The sequence below is a fragment of the Ooceraea biroi genome, chromosome 4 (genome assembly GCF_003672135.1).
Source record: "Ooceraea biroi isolate clonal line C1 chromosome 4, Obir_v5.4, whole genome shotgun sequence".
NCBI lineage: Eukaryota > Metazoa > Arthropoda > Insecta > Hymenoptera > Formicidae > Ooceraea > Ooceraea biroi.
The window spans coordinates 8,299,272-8,318,849 of NC_039509.1; the positions used below are offsets into that span (position 1 = coordinate 8,299,272).

General features: G+C 34.9%; 2 protein-coding genes across 2 annotated transcripts; one reads left to right on the forward strand and one right to left on the reverse strand.

Annotated features, from left to right (window-relative positions):
* Positions 1-14,545: 14,545 nt before the first annotated feature.
* On the forward strand, positions 14,546-18,243 carry LOC113561784 (ATP-dependent DNA helicase pif1-like). The gene is made up of 3 exons (XM_026968978.1): positions 14,546-14,819; positions 14,922-16,333; positions 18,160-18,243. Exons 1-3 carry the CDS (start codon positions 14,546-14,548, stop codon positions 18,241-18,243), a joined length of 1,770 nt encoding a protein of 589 aa, XP_026824779.1.
* Positions 18,244-18,579: 336 nt separating this feature from the next.
* LOC113561863 lies at positions 18,580-19,216 on the reverse strand. The gene has a single exon (XM_026969338.1). It carries the CDS (start codon positions 19,064-19,066, stop codon positions 18,632-18,634), a length of 435 nt encoding a protein of 144 aa, XP_026825139.1. The 5' UTR covers positions 19,067-19,216; the 3' UTR covers positions 18,580-18,631.
* Positions 19,217-19,578: the final 362 nt, after the last annotated feature.

Genomic DNA, 19,578 nt, shown 5'->3' on the forward strand with positions numbered 1-19,578 from the left:
TTCTGCGCGTTTCATTTGTTGTAGCGTCCGTCATTCATGGCGGGTATGAGCTTGCCACAGCAGCGCAAGCTAAAATTTCGGTGTCCGTGTAGTGCGACCAGCAGGCCCCCATATTATTCTGTTCGGCGCTGACCGAGAGACTAGTCGGTCATGTGTCCAATAAGGTCATAAGTCGCTCATACGGAGTCGTGGCAATCTTCGATTCCCCCTCGTCATACTCGCATTGGTCAAGCTGATTCGACTTGGATAAGCGTGTGGAAGCATCCTTCGTCATAGTATGACGAGGCGGGCGGGAATGTTTAAGATTCATAAACGTATCAAATAAGCGAGAAATTATAATCGCGAGTCTCCAATGTATCTCAAGCGAGAAACTTTCGGAGCGCTTCGGTGTTTATCAAAAGCCGCGCGGACAGAGGCAAGGCCAAACATTATCATCGATTTGAGTATATAAATTTGAACGCTAGATCAGCTGAGAGAGTCGGTGTCCAGTCACCAATCGATCTGAACCGCTTACGAATTAACTGACAAAGCTATCAGCTATTCGAACGCAAGTTCACCGCGAATTACTCTGCTTCGCTTCTGGCCGATGCATTATCTGAGTGAAGGATCGCTCACCTTCCAAATACCGCCTTTTTGCTTATTATTTTTGTTTATCGTTGTTTTGTTGAACTGATTGAGTGTAAGAATAAATTGGAAAACCCAAAGGTGTGTTTCAACCTCCGCTCACCAGTACCGCCTGCCTATCAGCCCGAAAAAGCTCGCGCTCGGTCCGCTCGGTGGAAACTCTCGCGAACATACATAAACTACAAACTGCGGTGTAGTATTAATTTATTTATACACAAAATTAAAATCTGTTTCTTATGTACGACGACGGCGACGACGGCGACGACGACGACGATGTTGCACCATGTCGACGACGACAACGACGACAACGTTGCACCACGTCTTACATATAATTAATTAATCTACTTACTGGGGAAAACCTTTGCCGGTGCCGCTGTCGCCGGGAGGGCCAGGGCCGGAGCCGCTGTCGCCGGTGCCACTGTCACAAAATACATATATATATATTGTGTGTGTGTGTGTGTGTGTGTGTGAATAAATTGTACAATAAATAAATATTTTATAAAATATAATGTATAAGATATCAACTCACGTTCTTCCTCCATGGCTCTCTTTTTCAATATGGTCGCTTCGTCTTTCTAGCTGTGGCGTTACCGCAACGAATCATAAGGCAATTGTTTCTTTGTGGTGAATTTTCATATATTGCATCCTAATGAACCAATAGCGCGCGAGCATGGCGGACGTGGGGGGCGCGACGGGCGCGTCGTTAATATTAAAATTACTATACTTTATATTAATTACTTTATTTTATAAATAAATGTAACCAAAAATAAAATAAATATTATATAATATATATTTTATCTATATTATATAATATATTTTTTATTAATATATTATAGTTTTTTATATTTATGTATTTTGCATGTAGTACTAAATGCGATTTACACCATATATTCTTACCTTCGATGTTATTTCAACGATAATCAGAATTGGGTATTATTACACATTGGGTACCATCACGAGAGAATTGACAGAAATTGGAGGAGTTGTGAAGAAGTGTGATACTTTTACGTGATGTTCATATGAATTACGTGATGTTCATGTGAATCTTTATGTAAATCCACAATTCTTTGTCTAGGCATATTCGATAAAACCATATACGTTTTATCTTCTGTATCTTTTTGTTATTACCAATTGTTACATTCTCAATGTTAGCAAAAACCAATTAACATAAATCAATAAATTAACAATTATAATAGTTGATATAATAAAACAACGTTTGCTCAAGAAATTCAAACTTTATTTTTATAGCCGTTTATCCTAATGTACAGAACGTTGATAAAAGTAACAATCTCACATCGGGGAAAATTCGTGCGGTATCGTCCATAGACCTATAGTATCTTCAAATGCTTTATAGCTATGAACAATTGTCACAGCCACAGGAGTCATCTTCCACAGACAATATATTTCTATAACTGTATAGCTACTATTATCAGGACACTATACATATGTACAAACGTCAATATCTGTATTATATCATCACATAATATAATTAAATTTTCTCTTTGTAGTCATCATTAACGGAAATCTCTAAGGATTACAGCGCACTGTACATGGAGTGATGTTATAAATATAATTATAATCTATAATTACGATATACAATTGTACTAAAGGTAAAGGTATTTCTCTTTCTACATCCAATACACACTTCAGGAAGTTATTTTTTAAACGATGTAATCGTAATTATGGCACAGTATATATTTCTGTAAGCTGTATGTAAAAATTATACATACGATTATCAGAATAGATATTTTAATAATAAATGTTATACTGATGTCACTTTAAGACGTATTGAAAAATTCTGGCACTATAAAAAGAAATCTCAAATTACTTTTTTGGATGTGTATGTAAAACTATTAAATGTACTAAAAATGTATAAACTAGACTGTGCACTGTCATCTCTTTGTTTCTCTTACTTTCCTTCTCTTCAATGTTTTATATTTAACTGAAAACTAAGATTTTTATTTGAATTTGTTACCTAAGGAGAATACTCGTGTTACGTCCCGACTGTCCGTGATTATAACTGCAGGTATGCTTAGATACGTGGATACTTCCCGAGGATCGCGAAGCTAATTGTTTTCGGAGGCGAGGGAAAGAAATCCCGTCGACTCTTCTCGTGATCGAATTACTGTCGGGTCTGAAAGCTCAAAAATATCCTCTCCGGTTGAGTTTAATTGATCGAGCAACTCTAAATATCCGTCGGAGCAGATTTCGCAATTGTAAAACGGCGCGTACCCAGCAAGGTCTCTATCGCAAATAACGCACGTAGGAACGTACCGTCTCAACCCCACTATTAAATCGTGTTTTAATAGCAAAATATAATTTTGTTTTTGTGAAGGAAAAATTCTATTAACGAAGCAAATGGTACAAAATAGAGAACCGTCTATAGGTCGGAGATACGCCGTATATCTCATGCACGCGACCATGCCGGATCGCCGTTGATACTCTAGTACTAAATCGGTACGCCGGGAAGGGTTCGATATTCCGCGACACATCACACGTTTGGTTTACGGTTTTATTCCGTTGTGATTAGAACTTGTTTGTACATATATTAAAACTCTTGGATGGGTAGTAACACTGGATACGAACTCGGAATCTCGATTTCTTTACGGTTCAACCCGAACAACTCTCGTAATTTATAAACAACTCGACGAGGATCACCCTTACGGATGTTGCGGTAATCAGGATAATTGTGGTTCAAAGTGAGTTCGCGGGTTACGTACGGAATTTGCTTTGATAATGCTCGGTCGGCTTCTAGATTCGTTAATTTTTGGATGAGAAGAAACGTGTCCTGATTATTTGAGTAAGCAAGTCGGAGATGATAACGGAGTTTCTTTTCTTGGAATCTGCGCCCCTTTTTAGTAGGCATGGAAATGAATTGAATTATATTTATCCGCGGATTCCTGTAGGATTATAGTCGCAAATTAGGGCCACACTCTTCGGCAGCGCCAGTTGCAAATCCTCCAGAAAATCAGAATGAACAATTTGAACGAAAACAAGAAATATAGAGAAGAAGCTTCATTAATTTTCCGTAACTGTTCCTTTAAAGTAAAGCTATTTATTGATACTATATGAGTGTGATGATCGGGTTCGGAAACGCAGTGTCGCAAATAAATCTACCTTGTCGTGGCTCTGGAGTGAGAGCAGTCGCCACAGTCTTGCTATCACTAGATGCTCGGAATTTATTCTTAAACGTAGAGATCGGACTCGACACCCAAGACTACGAAAACGCTTAACGAAAATGATTACTTATTGCTGCACTTATTACTGAATTCCCTGGCCTTCTGCAGGCCCTTTTATATTGTGGACGAAGAGGTGGGTGGTTGAAAATATCGATGGTGGGACTGATTTTCCACCAATAATGTTTAGGAAAATCGGGCCCGCGTCTTCGTCTCGACGGTTATCTCGGTTTTGTGGAGGGAGGCCCTTCGCGTAAACATCCCTGTACAGAACCTTAATACCTAAGTTGATTAATTACGTAGTTCGCCTTATGATTATAATATTTTCCTCTCGATATTAATTTCCTGATTGCAAAATGGATCTTCTGGGATTTTGAATGGTTGTATCTATTTTTAATCCAAAGATATGTGTATTAGAAGAAATAATGCTTATTTTGAAGACTGTAATCGTATTAAATTCCGTCTATATGATCATTTGCATTCAGGAAAATAATAATATAAAATTTCCTAAATTATAAAATCACTATATATATATAATATGATATTATATATATATTTTAAGGTTTTAGAACGTGCTAGAAGGTTCTAGAAAGATGCTGGTATGCGCGGATGTTTACACTATTTATTCCCGGGCTCGCGATAACGCTCGCTACGGCTAGCAGACTTACTTGCCGGAGCCTTCGAAGATCGTTCGAGAACCTTCCATCCGATAAAGGGTTACTGACGTAACACTCGTCTAATTATAAATTGTAATTATAAATATAAATTGTAAGATATCACAGTAAAAAGGAGAAAATTAAAAAATTATCAATTTTTTTATCGTTAAAATGTTTTAAAATTAAAGTTTATCTAAGATTTATATTTTTGGCTTCTATCGTTTGAGAATTATGCTTTCAGTCACTTTAAGCTGCGTTCCTAAAACAATAACATTAACAGCCACACTTTATCGATATTCGTTTATGCTATTATCATGATCTATGACTTATGTCAAAAGGTTTTGATAGCATCAAAACACGTATAGAGGTAGGTACGTATTTCATAGAAAATGCATATAAAGTATATATTTCTTGAAAATAATAGTGAAATAATGAAATGTTAAATACTAGGAAGAACAAGAAGAAGAAAAGTGAGTCCAGAAGAAGAAGAGGAGAAAGCAGAAAGAACCGAAGAAAGGTTATATTAGGTTATTTAGGTATGTTGAGAAGAGAAATTTTATTACTATTATTCCATACAGCACTAAAAGATTCCAGAAACATTGCATTACATTGACACATTGTAATATTGCATGATAGGAGCACGATAAGATCATGGATAAGAGATGAACATAACCAGTTTTGCTTTATACTAAACTGAATGTATTAATAACCAATATTGTGTGTCCCTCTTTTATCATCTTTTATCGTGAATTGTTATTTATAATATAGTTTTCCATGGATTACAGATCAGATGTGCTGACATAATTATTTAAGCTTCAATATTATTATATCTTTATGGTAGTAGAAAAATGTTTGCTTTTAGACTAACAATTTTATTATAAAATTATTTGTATCTATTAGAACGATATGAAGATGATGTCAGAAGTTAATAATTAAATTAATAATTAAAATAACAATTAAAAATTAAATATTTGTGTCAGCACAGCTGAGTGTAATCCATGCACAACAATATTATAATGAAATTAATATTATGAATAAATATTTATGATGAAAGTTTCTAGGGACACACAATTGATTAGTAATAATACAGTGAGTGTATTACAAAACAAAAAAAGTTATGTTCCTCTCTTATCAATATATCTGGAAGGTTGTGTGCTGTATGGGTATATATTTCTATATATGTGTACAGTATATTAAAAATCATAAAACTGTACATAAGTTTACTTCATACTCTTACTATATGATCAAATTTTGCTTTGCATCTTTGATAAAACTAGTATTAACCAGTTAATTCGGGTTTTCACGGATTTCGGGTTTTAATGGTAACATATATACTTTTCTTACGCATAGATTTACAGGAGCATGTCAACTTTGACATGAATTATATACAGTTTTATGAATTTGTAAAAGAGAAACTTGATTTATTAAAAAACAATATTAATTATTTACTATCTCTATATGCAAATCATGATAAGTTCTTACATTATTAGTTATATAGTTTAAATAATTTGTTTCAGATTGGTTGTCTTAAAGCAGTGCTCGGAATTAGTTGCACATTTCGGCCCGATTTCAGAGGCGACGCCTACTATCCTCTCCTGCCCCCTCGGGGCTGAGCGGCCGGGCTGCCGCGGCGAGCCGGCCGCGCGCTTAACGCTGTTTCTCAGGAGCGTCTCTATATAAAAAGTATGCTATGTCGTACCTTCCGTCAAATTGTCATTGAAATATAAATAATGTGTATTTTTATAAATAATTAAATGCTCAATTTTCTATCATTAATGTATTATTTTAATTACATATATATAATTATAAATATATATATTTATTATAATAATATATAATATACTTAATTTTGATATTTATTTTTTTATACTTAATATAATTAATTTTGATAATAGCTTTCCGCATCACCCGTGAGGTACTATTGTTGATGCGTTTTTTTAAAGTGGTTTCCCCAGTAGGCCTATTCCACTAAGAGATGAAAATGATAATATGTGGCTTGGCAGGAAAGCAAGATATAAAATCATATAAAGTTGAAAGATGAAGCGGAAAAAACAATTTAAAAATTTTAATTTGACCTTCTAGGTCGCTTACATGAAGCTACTAGGGAGGATACATCCACAGAGAGTTTAGAAGAATTAATTAGCATCAGCGAGGACAATGATGTATCGCTCAAGGAAGAACGCTTTTCCGTTTTTGTTAATTTCATTCTAGAAAAAGAGCATTCGCATAAATATGTGGATCCGAACATGGAGAAAATTCGAAGACCGAAATTTCGAAGACGTGGATAACGTGATACATCTAAAATTTTGAAAAATTCGACCCCATTTTCTGGACGTGCCTTTAAAAAAAGATCACTTTGCAAATCGCAAAGTTCTTCCTGAAAATCTAAGCTTTGCTCTTGAATTTGGACAATGCGTGGGTTCTCGAAAAGTATTAAATCTTTTCTTAGCGTTTCAAAATCACGGAAACGCGTATCAAATTGATTTATTAAAGAATCAATTATAGCGAAATGTTTTTCAAACTTACAATTTGATCCGTGTTCTTCAAAGAGAATCTGGCAAGAAGGAAAAAAATGAAAAATATTATTTTCTAATTGATTTTTAAATAATACTAACTTTTTGCGAAAAGAATTGACATGACAAACTAATTGCGAAATGATTTGATTGGTCTTTTGCAGCTTTAAATTTAAAATATTTAAATGATTTGTCATGTCAGTTATTAAAGCAAGCTCGCAAAGTGAGTCTACATCTGTGAAGAAAAATTTAAATTCCTCAAATTTTGCAGGTACTTCGTCTTGCAAGAAAAGGAAGATCTCTTTTCTTATTGCAAAGAACTTTTCTAAACACTTTCCTGCACTGAGCCACCGAACTTCACAATACAGAGGCACATCTGTGTAAATTGCGTTATGCTCCTCCAGAAAGAGTTGAAACTTTCGATGAGAAAGGAATTTTAGACCGCCTTTAATAGTATTAATAATTTTTGTGACAGTTTGCATAGAGGTACACAGTTTCGCAACTTTCCCACATAACGCTTCTTGATGAATAATACAATGAATGACTGGGAACTTTAAATCTCGCTGCTTAATTTGACCGAAGAACCCGTTTTTTGAACCTAATATTGCCTTTGCGCCATCAGTTACGATAGCGGAACATTTTAAAAAATCACTATCAAATTTTTGAAGTGTTTGGTTAACAGCTTCGAAGATATCAATACCTTTCGTTGTGCCATGTAGTGGGACAAAATCTAAAAGCTCCTCGACATATGAAAAATCGGTTTGCACGATTCGAGCAAAAATACTCAATTGACTCACATGCCGATTATCGGTGCTTTCATCAAGACATAATGAAAAAAAAGAACAAGATCCTAATAAAGATTTTAATTTGTTTTGTAGGGAAGAAGCAATATCATCTATTCGCGATTTAACAGTTTTATCACTTAATGGAATGCTAGCAGCTTCTTCAAGAGTCAAAGAATTTCCAAACGACTCCACTGCTGTGATGATGCATTCCTTTATAAATTTTCCATCGCAAAACGGCTTGGAATTTTTCGCGAGAAGATTTGAAATAGCGTACGATGCTGTAAGAGCTTTTACCGAAGGTGTAGCATTATCGATATGAGAATTCGAACTACAACATTCTTGATAAACTAATTTTAAACCTTCGATTAGATTAGATTTCTCCTGATCCACATATTTTGAGTACTCATTAAGATGTTTAATTTTAAAATATCTCTCAAGGACAAATTTTTTAACAATGGAGGGTTGATAACCACACAGAAGACAGGTGGTTTTATTATAAATAGATGCAAAAAAAATTTCTTCCCATACCTTATCAAAAGATTGCACGTATCTTCGCTCCATTTGGTCCATTGGTCGATTAATAAGCAATGTCACACTAGTGTATCTCTATCACTATCGCTCTTATGCAAATAGCACCTTTTTCCGTAACGTGGATCTTTAAAGCTCGAACGAGACTCTTACCATGCTCGTTTCGCTGGTGAGATACCGTTGAGAAACAACAGAAGCGATAAAACAATTGCATATCGCACTGTAGGAATACGTGCCTGAGGCGCGAAATTAAAAGACCCATATTACAAGACCGAAAATGTTACTTGATAATAGTGATAGTGCTACGTGTAATAGCATAAAGATACTACTGCTTATTATATTTCGTCATCATCTTCATTATCTTTTAGTAATTACATGGTACAACAACGGGTATTGATCTTCTTCGAAGCTGTTACTTAACTCTCCAAAAATTTGATACTGATTTTTCAAAATGTTCGACTATCGTAACTGATGGCGCAAACGCAATGCTAGGTTCAAAAAACGGATTTTTCGATCAAATAAACCAGCGTGATTTAAAGTTTCCTGTCATTCATTGCATTATTCATCAAGAAGCGTTATGTGAGAAAGTTATGAAACTATGCACCGCAATGCAAACGGTCACACAAAAATTATTAACATTATTAAATATTATTAATATTAATATAATATAATTATTAAAATTGCAAGATTCTCTTTGAAGAACACGGCACAAATTGTAATTTTGAAAAACATTTCGATATAATTGATTTTAATAAATCAATTTGATACGCGTTTCCGTGATTTTGAAACGCTAAGAAAAGATTCAATACTTTTTAAAACCTCACTTATTGTTCAAATTCAGGAGCAAAGCGTAGAATTTCAGAAAAAACTTTGCGATTTGCAAAGTGATCTTTTTGTAAAGGCACGTCTAGAAAAGGGAGTCCAATTTTTCACACTTTTAGATGAATCGTATTATCCATATCTTCTGATTTCTCTTTCGACTTTATATGATATCTTACGATTTTACTTTCCTGCCAAGACACATATTTATCATTTTCATCTCTTAGTGAAAGAGGCCTATTGGGAAACTTAAAAAATATGCATCACCAATACCTCACGGGTGATGTGGAAAGTTATTGTTAAAATCAATTATATTACATATTATATCAAAAATGTATATAATAATAAAACATATATATTTATAATAATATACATTATTATAATAATATATATTATTATAATATATTAATAATAGAAAATTGAGCGTTTAATTATTTATAAAAATACAAATTGTTTATATTTCAATGACAATTTGACGGAAGGTACGACATAGCATACTTTTTATATAAAGACGCTCCTGAGAAACATCGTCAGGCGCGCGATCGGCTCGCCGCGGCAGCCCGGCCGCTTAGCCCCGATGGGGCAGAAGGGGATAGTAGGCGTCGCCTCTGAAATCGGGCCGAAATGTGCAACTAATTCCGAGCACTGTCTTAAAGTAAGTCTTATCTCTCTCTCTCTCTTTCCCCCCTCTCCCTCTTCCTCTCCCTCTCTCTCTCTCTCTCTATTTCTTTCCATTTTCTTTTCTTTATTTATATTTAAATTAAGGCTACTTTGCGCCCATACAAGGTCGCTTTACGCCCGTATATATACAAGGATCGCTTTGCGCCCGTATCTATACAAGGATACAAGGTCGCTTTGCGCCCGTATATATATATATATATATATATATATATATATATATACATACATACAAGGATACAAGGTTGGTGAGAGTAAAAGAAATGTTGCATAGTTGCAAAACAATTTGTAAAGAAATTTAAAATGTCTCGAAAAGCAAGGGACGTTATTTTGATGCCTGCAGAAAAAGATATAATTACCAGAGGAGAATGGCTTAGTGATATACATATTAATAATTTCCAACGACGTTTACAAAGTTGTTCAGATTATAGACCTGTGGATACAGTGCTAATACAGTATCTTGATTCAATAGAACCCATACCGAGAAATAAAAAACATATCCAGATACTACATAATTCGTTGGGAGGAGGACATTGGGTATGTAGTTATTATGATACAAAACACATATGTATTTACGATTCTTTAAATAATAAAATGTTACATGAGCATCATAAACAATTCTTGGCGAAATTATTCCCAACACATGACTTTATCAAGTATCCTGTCAAAGTTCCTACTGTGCAAAGTCAACCCAACGGTAGTGATTGCGGTGTTTTCGCAATAGCTTTTGCAGTTTCATTGTTATTTAACATTAAACCAGAAGAAGTAAGGTATGATCACAGTTTAATGCGATTGCATTTAATAAAAATTTTTGAGACAAATATTATTGAGCATTTTCCTCAAGATTTAAACTATGGCGTTCCTCAGAAAGTGCTTCCATTAGCAGTGGTAAGAGCAAGAGAAGTTGAAGCGGCCCGTATACGTATAAAACATCAATATGAAAAGAAATATGACATATTGAATCAATTAAAAGAAAATAAAAATTCTCAGCAATGTATACATAATTTGGAAAAGAATCATGCTAAGAGGAAACAGCAGTATCTACAAAATATAGAATATAATCGTGCTTAAAAGCGGTGTCGATATCAACAGGATTTAGAGAATAATCGTGCTCAACAGCGGCGTCGATATAAGAAAAATTTAGTAAAAAAACGTGCGCAAAAACGAAAACGTTATTTCATGAATTCTGAGCGTGAACGAGAAAGACAAAAAGATTTATCTTCTGATCGTAAGTGGCTTTATAATAAGCGATATTATCAGAAAAGAAAGTCTAATTCGATACTTGAAAAAAAAATTATATTGCCGAAAATATTTGTAAAAAATATGTCAAGATTCGAGCGAGGAATTTTATAAAAATTCGCGATTCTCCGGAAGTATTCGTAAAAAATATTTTACACAAGCTCAATAGTACGGATTGCAGCAAAGGTTATATTGAAAAACGATTAGAAGTTGAAAAAGTCATACGCTGGTGTATGCATCTAAGAGACTGTTATATTCGTAATATACATAAAATGTTAACTCTGCTTAAAAACAAATCAGAAACATGTTTGACTCTTGTTGCAGAATGTTCTACAGTTGATGACAAATTACGTACACTATGTGGCATATCTAGACATACAGCTTCGTCTGAAAATTATTTTGTTGATTCAATTTATCACGATATAATTTCATTTGAAGTCAATATAAGGGAGCCTCTAATAATAAATATGAAAGGACAGACTGAAAATATATTACCCTTGATGGAGGGAAGAGCAAAAAAATCGTGGTTGTGCAATTCTTTACGTAAAATTAACGATCCGCTTCTAATTGATCGATATCAAAAATTTCTAGAAGCTATAAATATATGTACTTTGAAGAACGTATCAAAACTCATGCAAAATATTTATGAATGTACTGTGAAAACTTCAAATGATAAATTAGGCCATACGCATACTGGTATATTAATTTCAATCTTTGTAAAGCGATGTCAGTTCCAGTGCAGTTATTTATCGCCTCATTTCCCCAAAGTAAGAAATATTAAATGTTTTATATATCAACTTAAGAATTTTTATCAAAAATTGTTGCATTTGGACGAAGCATTATATTCTGCTGATTTGAATATATTAAATAAAATTGTAATTTCAGCACAAGAAAAAGCAGATATGTACAAGCATCAGCAAACTGAAATAATTTTGAGTGATGATGATATTATTTCTAAATATCATAATGCATTTACGGTTTTGAAAAAACGTTCACTGGACACACCGCGGTATATTTGTATATCGTGTCAGAGACTTTGTTATAAAAGAAGTGTTTCTAAACTTATTGAACTTAAAAAAGCACGTACTAATCCAATTTGGAAAGATTTGATGGCATATGTAGAGCAACAAAAAATCAATCCGCAATATATGTCATTATTGTAATCGGAAATTTCGTAGCGGTTTGATGCCTGCTTACTGCATTCTAAATAATCTCTTTGTAAATGATGTACCTGAGGTAATATCGTCTCTTAATGAATTTGAGAAATTGCTTTTACAAAGGGCTAAAGCTTTTCAAACTGTTGTTAAAATGGGAACAGTTGCTAAGAATAAGAAAATACCTGAAAGACATAAGATACAAAAAATTAAAGGTAGGACATTTCATTTACTACTTCCTTTACAACAGACTTTGAATAAATTATGTTCTAACACTGATCCAATAAACTTAAATCACGAAGTTATTTTACTTCGAAATGTTCCAACTAAATCAAAAAGTATCTCGGAAGATTTAGTGGATATTAAAAAAGTATTTGAAGCTCTAACATGGTTGAAAAATAATAATCCTTTATATTCTAAAATTGTATTGCCCGAAACCCACGATAAACTATTTTTGGGGAATTTGGATAATGTGGAATTTGAAATGCAACAAACAGAAAATGATGCAAGAGTTTTATTGAGGAACGAATGTGAATCGGTAAATAATTTAGAAGTACATATGGAAGAGATAAAAGATGATGTAGAAGTTACATTTGATGACCAACGCAAGGCAATGTTGACTCAAAAAGATAAAGATGATAGTTATGAGCAATATACTATAGTTCCTCTACATGAAAGGAAAGAAAATCAAACTGCGAGTGCCTTGTATCAAGTGTTACCAATTCAGGATTCACCCTTGGATAATCGGGAAAAAAATTTGGATTTGATGTGTTTTCCAGATTTATTCTCACTTGGTTGTAATGGCGAATGTGATGAAACTAGACCGGTGAAACTTCAGGAACATGAATATGTTAAATGTCGTTTTACGTCTAGGCATCCACAATTTAGAGTAAATCAACAATACTTGTTTTATGAGTTAAATAAGGCGATTATTCGTCAGTTACGTCGTGGAATTTACCATAAACTGAATATAACTAATCCACGGATTCGTTACACGGCCGTGGAGTATTTAGAGGCTATGTCGAAAGAAATTTTGGAATCCGACTTAAATACAATGTTTTCTTCACTTCGAAATACGGAACAATATTGGCGTAGACCGAGAAGTGATTTGTCTTGTATGGCACAACATTACGGACCTGCGACATGGTTTCTAACATTAAGTCCTAGTGAATGGCTATGGGACAATTTAGGTGAATATATTCGTGAAGTAAATGGATGGCAAAACTCTTCATTGAGTACCAGTGCACTTGTTGCTAAAGATCCTGTATCAACGTCGAGATTTCTTGATAATAAATTTTGGGCAATGCTTGATTTTATTTGTTCCAAAGATTGTCCGATCGGTGAAGTAACACACTATTTTTGGCGACGAGAATATCAAGGTAGAGGTATACAACATTTCCATTTACTAATTTGGATTAAAGATGCACCGATTTTCGGTGAATCTTCTATTCAAGAAGTGTCTGAATTTATTTCAAAATACATAAGCTGCAAACTGCCAGATAAAAATATTTCGCCATTATTGTACAGACATGTTGATACGCATCAACGACACAAACATAATAATTATTGTCTACGTTCTAAAAAAGTAGGACGTAAAGTTGTTCGTAGGTGTCGGTTTGGATTTCCTCGTCCCGTTACTGAAACAGTAAATATGAGAGATGTGCCAACTGCAATAGCAGGTAGAAAACAATTAAAACATAAAAGCAGATTGTACGATCTTCCTCGAACAAATAATGAAGTCGATATTAATGATTATAATCCCGTTATTCTTACTGCATGGTAAGAAAATATGGATATACAATTTATTCGTGAAAAATCGACATTGCTCACTTGGTACGTTACCAAATATTTGAATAAAGCAGCGAAAAGTGAGTTATCTGATTTTGATCTTGCCAATTGTAAGAATGATCAAAATAAATCATTGGCAAGTGTTCTTTGGAATTTTGGTTTACGATCCATAAGCAATAGAGAATGTGGAGCTCTTGAAGCTGCTGATACATTGCTAGGTATTCCTTTAATGGGACTGATCGAAATATGACGATTAAATGGTTAGATGTTAATGTAATACGGCAGAGGAAATTAAAAACTCGTAAAGAAATTGAAGCTCTTGATGGTGAATCTACAGATATATTTCATCCATCTTTAGTAGATAATTATTATCCGAATAGACCGGAAGAATTAGAATCTGTGTCTCTTTATGAATTCGCACAATGGTATGATATCACGACAATCGAACCGCGAAATAATATTATTGAATACTATAAAATAGATAATAGTCATTACCTTAAACGGCGTCAACGTGGATGTCTTATTAATCATTATAAACATAATGTTAATAATCGACCGGAAGAATATTTCTTTTCATTACTGCTTATGTTTAAACCATGGCGGAAATTAGAGGATCTTAGAGATAGTTGTGATACTTATGCGGAATCATTTCATAAAGTAAAACTGCATCTTACGGAGGCATTGCAATACCATGAAAAGCTAGAAGAATTAATAAAAGCATTTGAAACTGCGCAAGAGTTAGTTCGGCAATTACTAGATGAAGAATTACAAAAAAACGTGTCTCAGGATGACCCTGACAATCCGATAGGCGTTCAAAATATAGAAGCTGGTGAAGCAATGCAAGATTTTAGAGATCTTGGCAATAAAATAGATGAGACAATTAATGTGTCTCAAATGATAGCACAATAAAATACGGATCAAAAAAGAACATTCGATAGAGTCATTGATACTATAAGGTCAGATAATTCGATATCACGATTGTATGTTAGCGGAGAAGGTGGAACTGGAAAGAGTTTCTTAATTAAAACAATTAAGTGTTGGATAAAACAATATCTCAATAAAGATACCGCTATAGCGGCACCTACTGGCATAGCAGCGTTTAATGTAGACGGTTTGACAGTTCATAGATTGCTTCAATTACCTGTTGAACATGGTTTTACTCCAAACTATAAACAATTGTCTGATCATGTGTTAAAAGTTTTACGAGCAGATCTCAAGGATGTTGTTCTTTTTGTGATTGATGAAGTGTCAATGATATCTAATTTGACTTTAATGTATATACATCTTCGATTGTCTGAAATATTTAATACTAATGATTGTGAAGACGGTTGGTTCGGTCGAAAGCACATTCTTTTATTCGGCGATCTGCTTCAATTACCTCCTGTACGTGAAGATCCTATTTTTGTACGATTACCAAATGACAAAATTAATAAATGTGTGGGTTCTTTAACTGCTGTTAATTTATGGACTACATTATTTGATTATGATGAGTTGACGATCAATATGCGTCAGCAAGGGGATAATTCTTATCGACAGTTGTTGTCAAGAATTCGTATTGGTTTAGTGACAAAGTCTGATTGCGAGATTCTTGAAAATCGAAAAATATCGTTTAAAGGTGATTCTTTTGAATCTAGATTAAACGAATTATGTAATTTGATTAATGATTTTCCGTTGGACATTGTTTGTTTATTGCCTACTCGTCATACGTGTGATGTTCTTAATGCTGCAATGTTAAACCGCATTGCTTCGAAAGAGATATTATTAATTGCCCAAGACACGATTGACTGTATACCATATGTGAGAAAGAAAGTATCAAAAGTATTATCGAATAATGATGATGATAATTCTAAAACTGCTGGACTTTCAAAAGAAATTGTAATTAAGATTGGAGCAAAAGTTATGATAAGGCGTAATATTGATGCTACCTTAGGTCTTGTGAATGATACAATAGCTAAGGTAATTGCAGTTGTACAAAATACGTCTACCGATGATGTAGACAAAATAAAGCTTCTTTTACCATCAGGATTAGAATATTTAATTGAAAGAGTGAGCGTTAAATTTGAAGTGGTGGATAGAGCGTTTGTTACTAGAAAACAATTTCCATTGTGTCTGAGTTATGGAATTACCATTCATAAAAGTCAAGGATTGAGCTTACAAAGTGCTATCATGGACATAGGCAACTCTATATTTAATTGTGGTCAAGTTTATGTTGCATTATCACGAGTAACATCTGTAAAAGGGTTGCATTTAGTTAACTATGATCTTTCGTCAGTAACAGCTGATGAAAATGCTATTAGGGAATATAATCGACTAAGAAATAAGTACAAACCAGAAGCAGAAATAATTACTGTTGCACAAGAATGCTATCGCAAAGTGAAAGATGTTCAATGGGCATTGTCAAAAGTAATTGCTTCAATTCAAGAGAATTGTCAAAATCAAAAATTACGGCAAAATGTTGCTTGGGTTTTACATGGCTTACAAAATACAGACAATGTTTCGTGTTATGCAAATGCAGCATTACAATGTCTTATGCATTTAAGTCCTATTAGAAAACAATTGGTGAAGTGTAATAAATCAGATGTTTTAAGAATGTTGATGCATGATATGAAAATGGAATGTGCAATTTGAATACATATGCAGTACGGCAATATTTAGGAGAACCGTTTTCAATAACTGTAAAACGTGATGTGTTCGAGTTTCTTACAATCCTGTGCACTAAATATGATTGTATAAGACAACTGGTAGAGCATCAAGTAACTTCTACTAGTCGATGTAAATCTTGTGATTATACATAGGAAGTTACTTGTAACGATGTAGTTATTTCAATACCTATTAACAATTTGGGGAAAAAAGCTACACTCTTAATGATTTATTAAATGTTACATTTTCACATTGGTGTGAATCAGATGGGTCATGCGAACAGTGTACAGGAAATGATATTTTGTTTAAGAACGAATTAACAGTAACGAAAGATATAGTTATTATTCGTTTAGTATTATTTTCATCCCAAGATGATAAAATGGTGAAAGCAATACGTAAATTTAATATATGTACTATTCCTACAACTAAAGTTTTAATAGCTGGACAAACATATAAGCTTATGAATGCTATATTTCATAATGGTTTATGTATTGAGGATGGTCATTACACGAGTATATGTAGAGAAGGAATGTCTCATAATTGGACTGAAGCTGATGATGCACAAATTAAAAAAAGACAATGGCCTAAAGGTGCTAAAGATATTTATATATTATTCTTACAAAAACTTGATAATAAATAAAGTATATATCAGCGCTCGTATATATACAAGGATCGCTTTGCGCCCGTATATACAGGGTGTCTCGCGTAAGTTGTCCAATCGCTCAGCTGCAGGTAGATCTCGTTAAGTTGAACGAAAAAGTCTTATACCATTTTGCATTTTGCACGCAAAATTTTGAGATATTAATGAAAGAAGCTGAGCGAATCGTTACGTGCGATACGGCGCAAGGCGGGTAGGCGGGAATAGTAGGCTTGCCGCGCGCGCGACGCGATGGCTGCGAGTATCGGGTTACAGCGGCAGGCGGAACGACGCGTGGATAATGATTTCTCGGCGTCTCATTCACGCGCACGTGTTGACAGTCTCGTTCGCCAGCCGAGAATGTGTTGTCACACATTTCTTTTTTATACAGTTTTCAAGTTTTATTAATTTATTAATATTATTATTATTACTATTACTATTAATTATATTAATTTATTACTATTATTAATTAATATGGTTAATAATATTAATTGATATTATTACTCAGTATTTTCGTGCTATCTTTTCCACACCACCTGGCGGTAGATAGCATGGCGCGTTTTTTTTAAGTGGTTTCCTCAATAGGCCTAATCCACTCTAATTACTTAATGTAATAATTGTTCGAAGTGCCGTCCTCCCTCTTGTACACAGATTTCGGCTCTTCGACTAATATTGCGCGTCGCACGGTACGCCATGTCCGGCGTGATGGTATCGAAGGCCGCAACAATAGCTTCACGGACTTCTTGTTCTGCACCATCACGCCGGTGCTCTATCGCATTTTTAATATACCCCCGTACGAAATAAGCTAATACATTTAAATCAGGCGACCGTGCCGGCCAGATGATTGGGCCACCTCGACCCATCCACCTGTCCGGAAAACGCGCGTCTAAAATATCCCGCACTTGCCTGCTGTAATGTGCAGGAGCTCCATCGTGTTGATAAATCTACTTCTGCCGTATGTCGAGGGGAACATCTTCAAGGAGCAATGGAAGTTGATTCTGAATAAAAGCCGCGTACAGTGGTCCGTTTAGCCGCGGCGGAAGAAGATACGGACCGATCTGAAAATTATCATGAAACGTTAGCAGATAGGAGCGGAAGAAAAGTTGAAATAAAAGCTGAAATAAAAGATGTACTCACCACTCGATTTCCAATTACGCCAGCCCAAACATTTATGCTCCAACGATATTGGAATGTACCTTCTCGAACGGCGTGCGGATTTTCTTCTTGCCATTGCAAGAAGTTGCGTGAACTAAACACGCCGTTCGGTGTGAAGGTGGCCTCGTCCGTCCACAGGATGCAGTCGGGAAGGAAATATTCCGCCGACACTGCGCGAGGAACCCTATACGTATTTCACTGATAATTAAGACGAATAGGCGATAAATACACTGCAAATGTCAAATAAAGATAATAGAAATACCTTCACAAAAAAAGACGCGCGATTGTAAATCGCCGGGAAGAAGCTGCTGCACCCGTTGGTAATGATACGGATGCAGTCTGTTCCTCTGTAATGTGCGATGTATTACATCCTTGGATATGCCGAGTGTATTTGCTGCTCGACGCACACTGTATCCGGGATTTCTCTCAAATTCCCGTAGAATTCGTTCCTCGTCGCGGACGTGCAGATGCACTGCTCTTCCGGGTCGTACATTTGAAAGGAGAGACCCCGTTTCTCGCAATCTTTGGACGTTTCGTAAGATTGTCCTTCGCAACGGATGTTGACGTTCGGGGAATCTTTCCGCGTATAAGCGTTTCGCGGCCAATGCATTTTCGCCCGCCATTCCATACGTGATAATCATATCCGTATATTCACTTGCGGTAAATTGGGCCATAATGCAATAAAAGCTCGATTTGCCTCGTACGGAACCAAATCGTGCACTGCAGCGTAAGCGTCGAAGACGAGCATTTCGACAATAAACAATTGACGCTCGCAAACTGCCAGTGCCGGAAGAAAGACATTCTGTACCTTTGACTTAATTTTATAACTATAAAAAATTCTCTATAAAAACATCGAAAAATGTCCAAAGATTATGATGCGAAACAGGATCTGTCGATTCAAACCGCGTACGATCTAATGCAATAATGCGTCACCACGTTTCTAAAGATGTTTTTATAGAGAAATTTTTTAATGAGTAGCGAACTTGCAAGCTGCAGTGGCGCCGCACGCCGACCATGTTGCGCGTATTATCATTAGCGAATACGAATTCGCTGTGTGCATTAGTTGCGTGATGGTTAAGTTATTAAACGGTGGAATATTCGAAAAGGCGAAAAAAATTAAACCAAAATATAGAGTAATTGAAATTCAATACGCAATAACGTATTAAAAAAAAGAGTTTGCAAAGTT

What these genes read in the sequence shown, in the direction of transcription:
- LOC113561784 (XM_026968978.1), top strand. Translation starts at nt 14,546, where the DNA reads ATGTTTAAACCATGGCGGAAATTAGAGGATCTTAGAGATAGTTGTGAT. An exon ending in GCAAGATTTTAGAGATCTTG is followed by an intron (nt 14,820 to 14,921) that starts GCAATAAAATAG and finishes CTATAAGGTCAG; the next exon opens with ATAATTCGATATCACGATTG. An exon ending in CACAAGAATGCTATCGCAAA is followed by an intron (nt 16,334 to 18,159) that starts GTGAAAGATGTT and finishes TGTAATGTGCAG; the next exon opens with GAGCTCCATCGTGTTGATAA.
- LOC113561863 (XM_026969338.1), bottom strand. Translation starts at nt 19,066, where the DNA reads ATGGCCCAATTTACCGCAAGTGAATATACGGATATGATTATCACGTAT.